The 17,738-nt window shown below is 45.6% G+C and overlaps 1 protein-coding gene across 2 annotated transcripts in view; it reads right to left on the bottom strand.

Annotated features, from left to right (window-relative positions):
• Positions 1-14,745, bottom strand: part of CHCHD3 (coiled-coil-helix-coiled-coil-helix domain containing 3) — a 194,554-nt gene extending 179,809 nt beyond the window's left edge. Inside the window, exons 1-2 of one of the 2 annotated variants that reach the window (XM_008493056.2) lie at positions 14,588-14,745; positions 10,919-10,994 (exon numbers count right to left, since the gene is read on the bottom strand). In XM_008493056.2, the coding sequence (XP_008491278.1) occupies positions 10,919-10,994; positions 14,588-14,668 (157 nt within the window). In that variant the 5' untranslated portion in view covers positions 14,669-14,745. The remainder of the gene's footprint in view (positions 1-10,918; positions 10,995-14,587) is intronic. The other variant, XM_030457356.1, reaches the window with a different exon arrangement.
• Positions 14,746-17,738: the final 2,993 nt, after the last annotated feature.

The following is a 17,738-nucleotide window of genomic DNA, read 5'->3' as shown; positions in this document are numbered from 1 at the left end:
CAAAACTATCTCAGCCTGAGCCCTAGTTATTTATGCATACAAACAGGACAGGACTTGACACGCTGAGTGCTCTTTCTTTAAATCTCATTTGCAATACCAAAAGTTCTCCATCAGTTGTAAAACTGAGAACCTCTCCATAAATCCATCAAACCTCCACCCAATATTTGACAACATTCATGGGATATATTGGTTCTCTCATCCTGACCCTCATGTAGGAGGAATAAAAAACAAATAGACCACAACTCAATCCCACAAGCTCTCAAAAAACTGCCACCAATTCTGAAAAAAAAAAAAAAATTACATGCAGAACCCTTGAAAGCCTCAGAATTCTTTCCTGTAGCTCTCTTTACAAAAATGCCTAATAAAAAATAAGGGAATAATGGGAGTAGAGGAGAGAGGGGATGGGAATCAGTGACTGCAATTCTAATCTTCAAGGACTCCCACTCATGGGCCACTTTTTTTCATACAAATTGAAACTTGATCACTTAATTACAATGAAAGAAAGAAATAGAGGGTAAGAGGAAGGGGGAAAGAGAGAGGGAGCTCTTCTATATTTGACCCATCTTCCAACTGCACAGGCAACTCTCAGCAAGACAAGAGGGCAGGGTCTCAAGTTGTGCCAGGGGAGGTTTAGGTTGGAGATTCGAAAGAATTTCTTTCTGGAGAGGGTGATCAGGCATTGGAATGGGCTGCCCAGGGAAGTAGTGGATTCTCCGTGTCTGGAGATATTTCCAAAGAGCCTGGATGTGGCACTGAGTGCCATGGGCTGGGAACTGCAGTGGGAGTGGATCAAGGGTTGGACTTGATGATCTCTGAGGTCCCTTCCAACACAGCCAATTCTATGATTCTATGATAAAACTTATGATGTGATCAAACTTTCTATGATTCTATGGTTATGCCAAATTTCTATCTGGCCAAACTCCAATTTAATACAAACTTAATTCCTTGGAGCATATTTAACTGCATATTTTTAATGCTGTCTCCTACTGCAGTAAAATAGATGTAAGTATTTCAGGGGGCTTGTTGAGTTGGCTATTTTTAATTTGCTATTACTAGTTTACCTTTAAAAGTTTGAGTTTTTCCATCATAAGAAAAAAGTTAATCCTTCCTCGTTAAGTATTATTTCAGTAATAAGAGAAAAAAATAATTCTAAACTACAAAAGCCTGAGGTTTGTGCCATCTCCAAACATTCCCCTGCTTAAGATGAAGTCCTGGCTGCTCGTGCCATGTCCATGCTCCCCAGGGTCCATGAATTGTGTGATGAGATTGACTCCCTTCCACCAGTACTGGTATTTAGACCATCAGCAGTGAAGTTACTAAAGAAAACAGAGCTGGTTTTTTTGGAACAACTGCTCCAAAATGTGGTCATCACCAGGAAGGAAAAGTGAACACTGTTGGACCTGTGTGTGCTCCTGTTTCACTGCTCTGAATACACAAGATTCAGCTAAGAGAGCTAAGGTGGTGCAAAACTCTTCTCACGAGGTGTTTCTGGATGGTTCAGATCACTGGACACCAATTTCTACTGGGGAAAGACACAATCAGATGTGAGATCATTTGATGAGGTTACTTAAAACATCAGAGTAAAGCCTTCTATGGCATTTGCATAAGAAGTTTCAATATCTTTTGCCCCCCTGTCCTGGTTTGGGCCAGGATAAAGGGGATTTTCTGGCTTGGACTTTTGCTTTCAGCTCAGTCTCTTGTCAGGAGCTGCACTTGCTGAAATTCACAGCAAGTTTCTCAGGCAGTGGCTGCTGCTGGGACTGATCCCACTCCATGGTTAGAGTTACTGCTGGAGAATGGGCTGCAGAGCCAAGGACACTGCTCAGCTCTGAGCAACATTTGGCCCTCCAAAAGGAGAAAAGGAGTCAAGAGGTCCCACCTGAAACCCTCCTGTGGGGAGGAACAGACAAGAGAAATGACCAGAATTGACCAAACAGAGGATTCCATCCCATACACCTCATCCTCAGGATAAACTGGAGGCATCACCAGGCTCAAACCCCTTCCTGCTTCCCCTTCTTCCCCTCTCCCTCTTTGCTTCAGCATCCTGGGAGGATTCCATCCCTTCCTCTGCCTCTGCTCCTGATCCATCCCAGCCTGAATCTGTGTGTTCCTGCCTCCAGCTCCCAACTGCTCCTGAGCCCAGGATTCCAGCCTGGGCTTTCCCAGGGCTGCCCTGCAGCCTCACTGGGGATGGGAGAGTTATTGGGGGAAAGGGGGGAGGAACCTGGGATCAATTTTCCTGTAGATTTGTATAGATTGAGTCATTTTTCCTATTTATCATTACTGTTCCATTAAAGCTGTGTAGTTCAGTTTCCAACCCATCAGTCTCTCTCCCTTATTCTCTCTCCTTTCTTTATCAGGGAGGGGAGGGGGATTAATAGACAGCATCTGGTACTCGGTTTAATTGCCAGGGCAGTGTTAAACCCTGACACCTCCATTCTTGTTCTACCTTTTGACATTTGTTTAAAACATCTGCTTTGCCACAAGATGCTTCAGAACTCAAAAGGCAATTCAAGTGGACAGCCCCAAGGCCCAGTCTTGATGACATCTCCAAAATGGTATTTCAGTGAAGAAGCAAAATGCTACTTTTGAAACTGAGGAAATTCTGGGCAAACAGTATGAGAGAGTAACCCAGGCACATCCAGGCTTTTTCATTCATGCCAGAAAAATTATCTGTTCATATGCAACATGAACATTCATAACATTTAAGATGTTCCTCTTAGACAATCATTTATTTTCTTCCCTATTCCACAACCCAAATCTTTTAAACAATTAAATTAGTTTTCCCTACTCTAACATTCTCATCATGCCTTCTGAACCTTCTATTAATTATTCAGCATCTTTTTGATTAAATTAATACAGTACTATGAGGACACAGAGTGAACTAATCTCTTCCTGAACTCCAAATTACTATGAACTAAAAGAAAACAGCTGTACAGGTTGCATTATTCCCTAGCTTATCCTTCTAATTTTAGTTCCATTTTACAAGGACATCCACATCCACCTGAAAGTGGATGCAGAACCCTTGCATGACACAGCCAGTGAGAACTTTAATTTATGCAGTATTTGCTTCATCTCCCCTGCAGAATTCTATCATCCCTACACTCCTGCAATCGAGTGACACGAATGTCAGACTCAACTAAAGATTTGCTGTTACTGTGACAGCATTAAAAGTTTGGCATCTTTAGCAGTCTAGTGAGTTACAAGACATTTCACCTTTTGATAATAAAATACTTCCATCAATAGCAAACCTTTAACCCAAAAAATATCAATATACATCACTGAAAATAAAGTTACCTCCAAGAAACTCAGTGACAACCAAGTGGCAATCTAGCAAGCCACAGGAGAGCAGGAGAGAGCACCTGAAAGAATACCCAAGAAGGCTTGCTTAAATTTAGATTGTGCATCAAAAAAATAAATACCCTGAGCTGGTGTCAGCAGCTTCTGATGAAGCTGCCCTTCCTCTCCATTACACTCTAAAGCTACTGCCTTCAAAGAGCAGTAGGATAAACCTCACCCAACAAAGCTGACAAAGATCCTTTAGGATGTATCCTTGCCATGACAGCTACATCAGAGGCTTCCAACCACAAGGCAGCAGTAGTTCTCACAAAACCCTCTGCATCCCTTTTGAAAAACTATTCTTTTTCTGTCCCCAGAGGTCAGAGGGAAACCAAACCTAAACCTTTATTAAAAACAAACCCAATTATTATTCTGTAAGATGCAAATTGTGGTCTTCCAGGCTACCAGTGGTCCAGACACCAGTTGACTGGGAGTTTCTACATGAATTAACTCACACAGGTTTGTGGTACCAGGTTAAGTTTAAAACCTCCTTCTAAAGAGCACACAGACCTGTACCTAGAGGGGGGCAAAATAAACATTAGCAAATGTTCAGGAACAGCGTGGCCAGCAGGTCCAGGGAAGGGATTCTGCCCCTGTGCTCAGCTCTGGGGAGGCCACAGCTTGAGTCCTGTGTCCAGTTCTGGGCCCCTCAGCCCCTCAGGAAGGAGATTGAGGTGCTGGAGCAGGTCCAGAGAAGAGCAAGGAGGCTGTGAAGGGATCCAGCACAAGTCCTGTGAGGAGAGGCTGAGGGAGCTGGGGGTGTTGAGGCTGGAGGAGGCTCAGGGGAGACCTCATCACTCTCTGCAACTCCCTGAAAGGAGGTTGGAGCCAGGGGGGGGTTGGGCTCTTTTCCCAGGCAACTCTCAGCAAGACAAGAGGGCACAAAGGGTCTCAAGTTGTGCCAGGGGAGGTTTAGGTTGGAGATTAGAAAGAATTTCTTTCTGGAGAGGGTGATCAGGCATTGGAATGGGCTGCCCAGGGAAGTAGTGGATTCTCCGTGTCTGGAGATATTTCCAAAGAGCCTGGATGTGGCACTGAGTGCCATGGGCTGGGAACTGCAGTGGGAGTGGATCAAGGGTTGGACCTGATGATCTCTGAGGTCCCTTCCAACCCAGTCGATTCTATGATTCGATGAAATGGTGAGATCAAGCTCTCCTGGTTGCTGCTGGAGCAAAGAAGATTGCAAATCCATGTCAGTGACTGCCAGGAACTGCCTGAGATTTATGGTGTCTCAGAGCAAGATAAACAGCAGGGAAAATCCTGCACCAAAATGTCTTGCTAAGCCTCAGGTTTTGTTTGTTTGTTTGTTTTCTCTTTCTAAAAATAAGTGGATTTATACAAGAGAAAAAAAAATTAAAATAACAGAAATATCATTCTACTTCTTTTAGTTTATGCACAGCAGAAGTGTTGTTGCAACAAAAAGGTAGATGAAAACAATTACTATATTAAAGGGCACAGAAGTGATGGGATTTATTTGCAGATTCTTGCTTAGCTGGCATAAATTAAGCCTAGCTCTGTAAACCTCCACATACTCACAAAAAGTGAAAACACAAAACAATTCCAAGTTACAAGCAATAAGACAGAGCCTCTCAAGTTTTACCATGAGGTATTCCAGTTTCACTTTATTTCAGGCAGCATCTGACCATCCATAATTATGAGTACTATCAGAACATGATGTAGTTCTTCAAAAAAAGAAAAATAAAAAAAAAAAAAAAAAAAAAAGCTTTCTAAAAGACAGACAAGGAACAAGGGCAATGACTCAAATTTTTCAGCCTCACATTGCAAAAGATCAGGTCAGATGCTCATAATGGTCATTTCACACATTGTAAGGACTGAAAATGCTCTGTTGCTCTTTTTATTTTCACACCCTACCACTAAAATGGAATTGAATCATGGAATTGTTCTGGTTGGATAAAACCTTGAAGATCATCAAGTCACTAACCCAACTCTACCAGGTCTCATGCTTAAACCATATCCCTCAGCATCACATCTACACAGCTCTGAAATCCCTCCAGGGATGGTGATTCAGCACTGTGCCAGTGTTTGATAACCATTTCAATCAAGAAGTTTCTTCTAATATCTAATCTCATCCTCCCTTGGCACAACTTCAGACTATTTCCTCTTTTTTCTATTGCTTGTTCCTTTGCAGAAGAGACCAACCTCACCCTGGCTTCAACCTCCTTTCAGGGAGTTGCAAAGAACCAGAAGGTCTCCCCTCAGCTCCAAGCTCAGCATCCCCAGGTCCCTCAGCTGCTCCTCAGCAGATTTGTGCTCCAGACCCTTCCCCAGCTCTCTTGTCCTTCTCTGGACATGCTTCTTGTCAAGAGCAGCCCAGAAGTAACCCCAGGAATCAAGGTGCAGCCTCACCAGTGTCAAGTATAAGAAAACCATCCCTTCCCTGGTTCTGCTGGTCTCAGCCAGGATGCTCTGGGTCTTCTTGGCCACCTGGGCACTCTGCTGGCTCATGTTGTGAGCAAACACTCTCAGGTCCTTTTTTTGCTGGGCACTTCCAGCCATTCTTCCCTAAACCTGTAGTGTTCCCTGGGGTTTTTGTGACCCAAGTGCAGGACCCTGCAGTTGGCCTTGTGGAACCTCAAACAATTGGTCCCAGCCCATTGACCCAGCCTGTCCAGGTCCCTGTGAGGAGCCTTCCTACCCTCAGGCAGATCAACAATCCCACCCTAATTAGTATCCCCTGCAAAGTTAATGAGGGTGTAGTCTATCCCTTGCCGAGATCATTGATAAAGGTATTAGACAGAACTCATCCCACCACAGAGTTCTGGGGAACACCACTGGTGGTCAGCTGGATTTAACTCCATTAACCTCCCAAATTCTTTGGAGCCACAGGATCGTTCAGGTTGGAAGAGGCCTCAGGAAATCATTTTGGTCAAATTCTCTTGCCCAAAGGTCAGCCTCAAGGTCACACCAGATTGTTCAGGGGTTTCCCCACTCATGTCTTGAAAGTCTCCAAGGATGGAGACTGCACAACCTCACTGGGAAACCTCTCCCAGTGCCTAACTGGTCTCATCATCACAAAGATTTTCCCTATTTCCACCCTGAATCTCTCCTGCTTCAACATCTACTGCCTCCTGCCCTCATAGGATGCACATCATGAAAAACTTGTTGCCAGCTCCTTAGGAAGCCCCATAGGCATGGAAAAGCTGCTCTTCAGGCTCCTCAGAACCTCCTCTTCAAGCCAAGTTTCCTCAGCCTCTCAGGCACTCCAACCTTTGCTGAGCTGATCAATGGCTTCTACTGGGGGACCTAAAACTGGATGCAGCATTTGAGATGCAATCTGTAAAGTGCTGAACAGAAGAGGATTATCACTTCCCTCTATCTACTAGCCATAGTCCTGTTCATACAGCCTTATCTCCAGGGCTGTGAGATATCTTAAGATGCTCTTATCTTTCTTTGCCACCTGGGCAGAAAGCTGCCTCACACACACCATGCTGCCTGCCAGGCTGCTCAGCTCCTTCTCAGCAAGGTTACAGAAAGGAATTGCTCCTTCCTCAGCACTTCCCTGCACTTGTCCTTGTTGAATTTCATCCAGATGCTCTTGGTTCTTTCCCCCAGCCAGTCCAGATCCCTCTGGATAGTCCCTGCCCTCAAGAATATTGAATGTGACCTCTCCAGTTTGGGAGGATCTGCACTGAGGAGCACAAACTCCACCTTAAGGTGGGACTGGATGACCTTAGAGACCTGATCCAACCTGAACAATTCCATGGTTCCTCCTCCAGGACACCAATAAAGCTGTAAACAGGACCAACTTCTGCACAACTCCACCTAAGATTATGACCCATGAACAACAATCTTATGACTCTCACCATCCAACCAGTTTTTACCTTCATTTGTTGACCACTCACCCACACTGCACCATTTTGGGTGTAAGATCAATGAGAGAGAGTGCTGAATACCTTCTGAAACTGAGGTAAATGACACTTAAAACCCCTCCTTTATCCCCAAATCCACTCACTTGGTACTCTGTCTTTGCAGCCACCCTTCCTTTCACACTGGAGATGCACCACGGGCTCCCAGTTTAACCAGCTCAGCACTGGAATGGACCATTCCTGACTTAGGAAGAAGCTGATCTTACGGACCTCACACCTTTCCTGAGCATATCCCTCAGAGCTGCCTCCCATGGGATCCCAACAAACTCTCTTCATAAACTGAAAGTTGATCTCCTAAAATGCAGCTGAAGTCCAGCTCTAGCTCCAACTAGAACCTAATCCTTCAAATCCCCATTCCTGTGTATCTCACCAATATTTCCTGACACATTTCTGATTGAATTAAGACACCCTGGGCTGCTAACACCACCAAGAGACACCACTAAAAGGTGTCATTTCAGACATCCTGTTGGAGCTTGAGGTCCCTTGCCTTCTGAGGATCCTTTAGGACCCATCCAACCTGACATTCTATGAATCTATGAAATGAACAAGCTAAGAAAATGTGGGTTTTTTTCCACTGGAATACTGAAAAAATGTCAGGTCTGACTTAACTTCTGAGGAGGCTTCAGCAGTGCCCACTTTATTACTCACCTATATAACAAAATATTTTATGGCATGGGTCCTTTACTGATTTGTTTTCATGAACATAGTACAGTTTTTAAAAGGAAAAAAACTCCCTTTGTGTCCTCAGCATAATCTCCTTCTGCAAAGAGAAAAAAATGTCTGCCTGAGATGCAGAGACCCTTGATAACTTAAACATTTGTTCTTTATTTTTGATAATAGACTATTAGCTTTTCAGATATCCACTAAGCTAAAATGAATCAAATCATTCCCTTTGTCTCTCATGACTGAAGCTCTAGGTATAATATACACAAAGTTCTCTTTGTCTGACCAAATTAGTTTTCATCAATATTGCTTTAGGAATTACAGACATACTTTAAAGATTTTACACTTGTTAAATATTTCAGTGCATTTAATATTACTCAGAAGTCAGAAAATGATCCCAGCAAGCTAGGATGCCTTAAGATGTAGTATTTAGATGTCAGATTTCATTGTAAGTGTATGTAATTTCATTTTCCAACCCCAAACTGAAGTCAATAAATTCATCATATATTGGCAAGCAACAAGATACACTTTCTTTCATGTAATGTAATCCATTATTCCTCCACCAAAAGCTATCAAAGACTCAACTTCAAGAAAGGTCTTTTTAATAGCTGTAATGGTTTTCCCTCACTCTAGACATCTTTCTACAGAAGAAAAAAAAAATGTTATTTGTCTGGAACATATAAAGATATAAATGCAACCTAACAAACTGTCAAGCTCAAAAGTTCTGGTAATCCAGAAGCCAGAGTCAACTTCCAAACACCACCAATCCATGGAAAACTCTCTTCAGAAGCAATGAGTGGTCCACTCAGTCAGAAAAACCAAGTTACTGTCACCAGATTCATAAATAGGAGGGAAGCTGCTGCCTGGACTCCTCAGGGCACTGATTAACAGGACAAGAAGCTTTACCAAGAAACCAAGCCCCAGCTCTGCTGCATCCTAGAAGGAAGATCCTAAACTTGGGATCCAGCCCCAGACCCAAGAAAATAGTTCAGTATCAAGTGACCAGAGCACCAGCTCTGAAGCAAGCACCCATCCTGTAATGACACCTCAGACAAACACAACTTCTGCCAAGTTAAATGGAGCTACAAAATAAACAAGGAGTTTGACTGTTCTTCCAGCATCAAAGATCCTGAATATATGTAATTCTTAATAAAAAAAAAAAACATTCAAGGAGAAAAGAATGAGTAGCACAGTAACACATACTTAAGTATAATTTAATCCTTCTAAATAAAAATTATTGTAGCAACTGAGGTATAACACCAATTACACTTGCCTGGGGAAATACAAGCACTTCACCTAAATCACTACTTCTTGGAGCAGAAACACATATAAGGTTTCCCAAGCTTGCAAAGGGTCAAGCAATTCAGAGAACCTTCAATAAATAATAAGCACTATTTCCAACACACAAAAAGAAAAGAAAATAAAGGACCAAGATCTGTACATGCAGTGAATCAGCAAAGAATTAGGGAGGTATTGCAGCCTTCCTCTCTAGTCACTACATCCCAAAAATCAGATGCTTATTCATAAAACTGCTTCCATCCCTCAGATTTTAAGGATGAAAAAAAAAGCAACAAGCACTGCCATTAAAACAGGTAGGAAGTGCAAGTATTATTTACTATAAATCCTTTATTTACAGTAATTTCTTCACCACAATAAAATAGATGTACATAGTGAAAAGGCTGCAACTTAAAAAGAAAAAAAGATGGACCACCTGGCAGTCCATACACAACCCAAACCCCTGCTCCATTCAAACACCACTCCAGCAAGTCTTAAATACCAAGTGATTTTATTGGGGAAATAAATTTCACAAGCCAGGTGAGAGTTTCAGTCATTTTTAGTACTTGTATTTTCCTTCCCTTCACTATGACACCGATTCCCTATTCATAAAGTAAAAAAACCTTCTGAAACAGCAACATTGGGAAGCCCCAATATTTGTAAAACATCTTGTGCTGGATTTGTTTGACATCAACAGATGCTTCCACCTGACCTCTTCACCTCAGTACTCATAGAGGGGGAATTCATCTCATCCTGAAGTAGAATTCTCCAAAAAAGCAGACAAATTGTCTCCCAAAAGGTCTTTTTCTACTGACTAGAGAGTGAGCCCAGCTTGGATACAGACACCTTCAAGTAAGCAACAGGAAATCAGCTTTTTGCTTCAGATTAAAGCAATATGCTGTCCTCTGTTCATTCAAGTCTTCCTGCAAGGCCAACAACTGCCAGAGGACTTGTTTCTAAATCAGAGTGTTGAGTTTTGGTGGGATGGTTTGTAAGGATCAAGGGAAAAGGCCTTTACAGGATCCTGGTATCATTAATATTTCTGGAGCACTGGTGAGGTGCTTTACTTGAACTCTGCAGCTTTCACACAGTTGAAAAACATAAATCACCTGCTCCAGTCCCTGCCACTCCTTTTCACTCCTTCAGCACCTCCATGGTCTTCACTGTGCTGAAGTATTTTGAATCAGAGCACAGGCTGCCTGGAATGTTCTTGTTTGATGCATTTGAACAAACCACAGTAATGAAATACAAAAGGTTAAAAAAGCCATCACCCTGAGCCATCCATCTCCATCAGCTTCTTCCCACTATTCCATGATAGGAAAACAACACATTCTTTTAATGTTTAGGTCTGTTTCAAGAGAAGCTCACTATACTAAAATTCAGCATTGGTTAAGTGTGTAAGGCTTCTCACTTCAGAACTCAATACATATTTGAAACAGATGCTTGCTTTTAATATTGCTTTTTTTTTTTAAAGACATAAGGCCTTGAACAATGCATAATGTCTTAGAAAAACCAAGCCTAATAAAAAGTTGTGCTTTGCACTTTATTGTGAGTCAGAAGAAAATAAAGAGTAATACAACTCCTTTAAAAGCCTACAAACGACTGCCTTGCTCAAAAGGAGATGAGTAAAAATGTTAATGTCAAAAAAAATCATCTGCACAAAATGGCAATGAGTTCATTACAAGTCTCTGAAAGGCACATTTTGATTTTCTTCCTCTCTTTAAAAACAGAAAACAAGGGCATAATGGGCATACCTGCTCCAGATCTGTGTAGGCGCCTCCCACTGGGTGAAGAGGGCTCCTTCATCCGATCAATGACACTGTCAGAGAGCTGAAAAAACAGAAAAATAGAACCCTTAAACACAGGCAGTCTATTCCTCCTCCTTTATCCCCCTTCTCCCTCTTCTTCTCTTCTCTTCCTCTTCAGGAAGAGCGTGGCCAGCAGGTCCAGGGAAGGGATTCTGCCCCTGTGCTCAGCCCTGGTGAGGCCACAGCTTGAGTCCTGTGTCCAGTTCTGGGCCCCTCAGCCCCTCAGGAAGGAGATTGAGGTGCTGGAGCAGGTCCAAAGGAGGGCAACCAGGCTGGTGAAGGGACTGGAGCACAGATCCTATGAGGAGAGGCTGAGGGAGCTGGGGGTGTTGAGGCTGGAGAAGAGGAGGCTCAGGGGAGACCTCATCACTCTCTACAACTCCCTGAAAGGAGGTTGGAGCCAGGGGGGGTTGGGCTCTTTTCCCAGGCAACTCTCAGCAAGACAAGAGGGCAGGGTCTCAAGTTGTGCCAGGGGAGGTTTAGGTTGGAGATGAGAAAGAATTTCTTTCTGGAGAGGGTGATCAGGCATTGGAATGGGCTGCCCAGGGAAGTAGTGGATTCTCCGTGTCTGGAGCTATTTCCAAAGAGCCTGGATGTGGCACTGAGTGCCATGGGCTGGGAACTGCAGTGGGAGTGGATCGAGGGTTGGACTTGATGATCTCTGAGGTCCCTTCCAACCCAGCCATCTCTATGATTCTTTCCACAAAAAAATTAAGTTTAAACAAAAAAAAAGGCACAGCCATGACAATACGCCAGCTGCTGAAATGCTATAGACAGTAGAAAGTAAACTTTGTATTGCTCTTTTTTTTTTTTCCTTTTTTTTTTTTTTTTTTTTTTTTTTGGCTTTCTCAAAACACCATAAGCTGATACAATAAGATACAGGGTTTCAGGAAAGGTAAGGGAATCAACAGCCTTTGAGGTGCTGTTTGTAATAAATCAGTGACATCAAACCCCACACCAGAGCACTTGACCCAGGAGGAACTTCAGCCTGACAAAGCCCTCAAAATCCTTTGTGCTCACAACAAGTGTAGTCAGACACTGAATTCATCCCAGTGTTGAAACATGGACCAAAAAACACTGCCAGAAATTAAACAGAGAATGAGAGTAATGCCCAGTTTCAGATCTACTGTATCCCATGGAAAAAAAAATAACCAAAATTAAAGAAATAACATGAAACCTTTTGTTTCCCAATTTTCAACTGGCTTCCCTGAAGTGCAACTCTTCCCAAAATAATGTTTTAACTGCCTGTGAGAACTAATGTTAATTAGCCAATCCTTCATTAAACCTACAGCATGACCTCTCATTGGTAGAAATCTGTATTACAAAGACTTTGCTGAAATGTGTAAACTAAAACAAAATAACTAAAATAATAATGTATAAACTAAAATATACCTAAAGTACACAATACTTTCAGTCTAAGATTCCTCACCCCAGCCTCAAAACCCTCAATTTCACAGTTTGTTTTACATGTGTAAAAAGATGCACTTGTGGGTGGATGCCCTGTTGACCAACATCATTTATTTTGTGAAGCTACCTCTTCTTGTTACATGCATTTATTTCAAGATGCAGGAAACTTCAGAGAAATTCCAATACATTTTCTCAGTATTTAAGGATGTTTCAGAGCAGATAAAAGTTTGTTGTGAGCACTTACATTCCTGTCATGTATATCAGAGCACTAACAACCAGAAGTGAAAAATATTATTATGCTAAAAAAAGCAGCAGTGGTTATCATGGTTATTTCTGCAACACTTCTCTCTCTGAGAAGTAATATAAAATACAAGACAACTTATTATCAACCCTGGTATAAAAATGAGGGTTGTTCTGCCTGGAGAAAGCTCCAGGGAGACCTCAGAGCACCTTCCAGTGCCTGAAGGGGCTCCAGGAAAGCTGGGGAGGGACTTGGGACAAGGGCCTGGAGGGATGGGACCCTGCGAGGGGGAAGGGTTTCCAGCTGCAAGAGGGGAGATGGAGAGGAGATCTTGGGCAGGCAGGGAGGGAGGGAGGGAGAAATTGTTTGGGGTGAGGGTGCTGAGCTTTAGAACCAGGTTGCCCAGGAAAAGAGTCTCTGCCCCATCCCTGGCAGTGTTCAAAGCCAGGTTGGATGGGGCTTGGAGCAATCTGGGAGGGAGGTGTCCCTGCCCATGGCAGGGGGGTTGGAATGAGCTGAGCTTTCAGTTCTCTTCCAAGCCAACCCATTCCAGGATTCTCTTTCTTGAGGAGGGAGGGAGGGAGAAACTCTTTGGGGTGAGGGTGCTGAGCCCCTGGGTGCCCAGGTTGCCCCCAGAAGCTGTGGCTGCCCCATCCCTGGAAATCTTCCAGGTTGGATGGGGCTTGGAGCACCCTGGGCTGGTGGGAGGTGTCCCTGCCCATGCAGGGGGTTGGAACTGGATGATCCTTAAGGTCTCTCCCAACCCAAACCATTCCACAATTCCATCATCTTCAGAGGAGGCAAATGCAGGAGGACCTGGATGTTTTAAATGCTCCAGATTTGTGAGGACATCACCTCAGCATCAAGATTGGGTTTGAGTTGGTCTCTAAAATGCACTCAACCCAGGAGGTAAAAAAACCAATGGGATATTTTTTTTCCTCCATGCCAAACAGTTGCAGCCCTGTGGCAGAACTCCCTTGTTCTGAGGGGGAGTTTGAAAGGAAGGATTTTGATTGAAAAACTGAGGCACCAAAACTGTCAGCACACACCGATGTGTGAGACTGAGCCAAGTACCTCCAACTCCTGAAACAGCTGGACATTAGGGAGAAATTCTTTGGGGTGAGGGTGCTGAGCCCCTGGGTGGCCAAGTTGCCCCCAGAAGTTGTGGCTGCCCCATCCCTGGCAGTGTCTCAGGTCAGGATGGATGGGGCTTGGAGTAACCTGGGCTGGATGAGAGATGTCTTTGCCTATATGGCAGAGGGCTGGGACTGGATCCTTACACCAAGTGGATCCTCACACCAACTGGATCCTCCAACCAACTGGATCCCCCAGCTCATCCCTTCCACCCCAACCCATCCTATGAATACACCAAAAAACTTCTAAGCTGCAAGTTTTCTCCCCAGGCACCTTGTGTCACAAACAACCTCTCGGGACATTCCAGGTAACAGCATGCCAGAAACTGAGGGAAAAACCAGGAATGTTCCTGCAGGATGGCAGGAAGGCAGATACACCACATGTTGGAGAGCAGACCATGGGAAAAGGGAGGAGCTCTCAGCTGTAGAGGTCAGGGAAAGACAACCCCAAGCTCTGCTGCTTGGACATCTCTGCTATCAAGTGTCCCACTGCCTGTCACCAGTCTGGGGGTAAAGCTGCCTCACGACAGCTTTCTGTCGCGACAGACACCTCTAAACTGCCCCCCGGCTTTCCCTGCTCCTCTAGAAACCCAAAAAAAAAGTGAAGGGGATAAAAGGGCTTGGAGGTCACTGAGGCAGAAGGGATGAGAAAAGAAGGGAGTAAGAAGGAAGATGAAAGGGACTGGAGGGGGGGGGGGATGGAGGGGATAAGGGCTGAGGGGAGGGGGGGGTAGGAGAGGGGGCTGCAGGGACGGACACGGGCCCAGCTCGGAGAAGGGTCCGCAGGGGTTTCGGGGAGAAAAATCCGAATCCCGGGGCCGACACCGCTCTCACCCGCACGCCCTTGACCACCGTGATGTTCTCATTCTCATCCGCCTCGAAGGTGACCCGCCGGGTGCTGGTCCCGCCGCCCATCTTGGCCCGGAGCGCACCAGGCCCAGGGACGGCCCCAAGGAGACTGCCGGGGCTCCGCTGCCAGAGCGCCCCGCAACAACGCCGCCTTTCATTGGCCCGCCGCTCTCCACACCCCGCCCCTCCCCTTTAGAACCTGCCTCCCTATTGGCTGCGGGAAGGTAGCCATGGAAACGGCGCACCCCTCAGTTCCAGAGCGGAGACGGATCCGAAAGGATCGGGAAACTTTTTGGGTTTCGAGTTTCCCCGGGGTGGGCGGACTACAACTCCCAGGATGCTTCGCGGCAGGAGGCGGGGGATGGGAGCGTTGCGCTTGCGCGGTGCCTGCTGGGTAGTGTAGTTCCTTCCTTACCCGGGCTGTGAGGACGTGACCGCCCCTCATGGTGCGTTAGGGCACAGACACTCTCTGAGGGGATTTTCTGCTTATCCCGCTGGAATGCCCAGCATCAGAAGGACACAGAGCTCCAGCAGAGCCACTCAAATGAGTGAGCCACTCAAATGGAGAGTTGGGCTGATTCCAATGGGATGAGGTTTAACACGGCCAAGTGGCGGGTCCTGCACTTTGGCCACAACAACCCCATGGGGAGCTCCAGGCTGGGCACAGAGTGGCAGAAAGGGACCTGGGAGTCTGGATTGCCAGGAAGCTGAACAGGAGCCAGCAGTGTGCCCAGGTGGCCAAGAAGGCCAATGGCATCCTGGGCTGGCTCAGGAACAGCGTGGCCAGCAGGTCCAGGGAAGGGATTCTGCCCCTGTGCTCAGCTCTGGTGAGGCCACAGCTTGAGTCCTGTGTCCAGTTCTGGGCCCCTCAGCTCAGGCAGGAGATTGAGGTGCTGGAGCAGGTCCAAAGGAGGCAATGGGGCTGGTGAAGGGACTGGAGCACAGATCCTCTGAGGAGAGGCTGAGGGAGCTGGGGGTGTTGAGGCTGGAGAAGAGGAGGCTCAGGGGAGACCTCATCACTCTCTCCAACTCCCTGAAAGGAGGTTGGAGCCGGGTGGACGTTGGTCTCTTTTGCCAGACGACTTTCAACAAGACAAGAGGGCAGGGTCTCAAGTTGTGCCAGGGGAAATTTAGGTTAGATATTAGAAAGATTTTCTTCAGAGAGAGTGATCCAGCATTGGAATGGGCTGCCCAGGGAAGTAGTGGATTCTCCGTGTCTGGAGATATTTCAAAAGAGACTGGATGTGGCACTGAGTGCCATGGTCTAGCAACCGCAACGGTGGTAAAAGGGTTGGGCTTGGTGATCTCTGAGGTCCCTTCCAACCCAGCCAATTCTATGATTCTATGATTCTATGAAATGCTCAGAGGGCTGAGCACCTCCCTGGGAAGCCAGGCTGAGGGCTTGGGGTTGTTCAGCCTGGAGAAGAGGAGGCTCCCAGGTGAGCTTAGAGCAACCTTCCAATATCTGAAGGGGCTCCAAGAAAGCTGGGGGAGGGCTTTGGACACGGGGGGTAGGGAGAGGAGAAGGGAAATGGGTTAAAACTTGGAGAGAAAGGGGAGATTGAGGTTGGAGATGGGAAAGAAATTCTTGAATTTGAGGGTGAGGAGAGCCTGGCCCAGGTTGCCCTCAGAAGCTGTGGCTGCCCCATCCCTGGCAGTGTCTCAGGTCAGGTTGGATGGGGCTTGGAGCACCCTGGGCTGGTGGGAGGTGTCCCTGCCCATGCAGGGGGTTGGGACTGGATGAACTTTGAGGTCCCTTCCAACCCAAACCATTCTGTGATTCTATGAAAATATGTTTTTGGGGTTTGTCTCCAACGGAGATATAAAAGCCCCAAGTGCTGTTCCAGGGAGTGTTTCAGAGCTGCACAAACCAGGGGCATTTGGATCTCCTTGCATCCAGTGTCCATCAGGATGCCCAAAGATGGGAGAACTTCAGTCCTTCCATCAGCTGATTTAACTGACCCACCTGGGGGGTTCTGACCCTGCAGAAGGGGACAGGGCTGAAAGGACCCAGATGACAGAAACCTGACCCAAGCACAGCCCTCACACAGATTATCCTGGGGATAAATTTCCCAGGATTGCTGTGGCTGCCCCATCCCTGGCAGTGTCTCAGGTGAGGTTGGATGGGGCTTGGAGCACCCTGGGCTGGTGGGAGGTGTCCCTGCCCATGCAGGGGGTTGGAGATGAGCTCTAAGGTCCCTTCCAACCCCAAACCATTCTATGATTCTATGATCAAACGTTTTACTTTTTAGCCTACATGAGAGAAAGTGCACCTGGGTGTGGCTGTTCTGCAAACTAAAATTCCAACCCCACAACCTGTAGATCCTGTAGCCTGCCTGGATAGGCAGAATTTCAAAGGTGTGTGCTGGGAAGATGTCTGAAAGGAGAAAAAGGTGTTCTGTAGTGTACAATCTCACAAAAAGTATTGCATTCTGGGTGCCTATGGCATCAGACACATCCTGGACTTTCCCTGCTCTAAAGATGAGGGAAGAAGTACCTTCACAGAGCTGGAATATAGGACTAGATTGACTATATAAATATATTAACTATTTATTATCTTTAATATCTACAGGTAGTTTTGGGCCCCTCACTACAAGAAGGACATTTTGTTGCTGGAGCATGTCCAAAGAAGATCAATAAAACTGGTGAAGGTTCTGGAACTGAAGGAATTGGGATTGTCCAGGTTAGAGGAGGCTGAGGGGAGAGCTTCTCACTTTCTACAACTACCTGAAAGGAGGTTGTAGCAAGTTGATGGTTGGTTTGTTCTCCCATGTAACCAGTGATAAGATGAGAGGAATTGGACTCAAGTTGTGCCAGGGGATATTAGGAAAAACTCTTTATAGAAAGAATGGTCAGGAACTGAAGCAGGCTGGCCAGGGAAGTGGTGGAGTCACCATCCCTGGAGGTGTTCAAAGAACATGTGGATGTGACACATGAGAACATGGTTTCATTGGCTGGTGTTGGGTTGGTGGTTGGATTTCATGACCTCAGAGGTCCTTTCCATCTTTAATGATTCTCTGATTCTATTCTATGGTTCCACATCTTATTTTTTCTGTCCCACCATCTTTCACTTGTTTTATCTCATGAAGTCACAGTCACTGACACTGACTTGTCACTGCTTGAATGTAGAAATAAT

This window comes from Calypte anna, chromosome 1, assembly GCF_003957555.1.
Source record: "Calypte anna isolate BGI_N300 chromosome 1, bCalAnn1_v1.p, whole genome shotgun sequence".
Lineage (NCBI taxonomy): Eukaryota > Metazoa > Chordata > Aves > Apodiformes > Trochilidae > Calypte > Calypte anna.
Note: the sequence above shows the minus strand (reverse complement) of the source record. Positions and strands in the feature narration are given on the sequence as shown.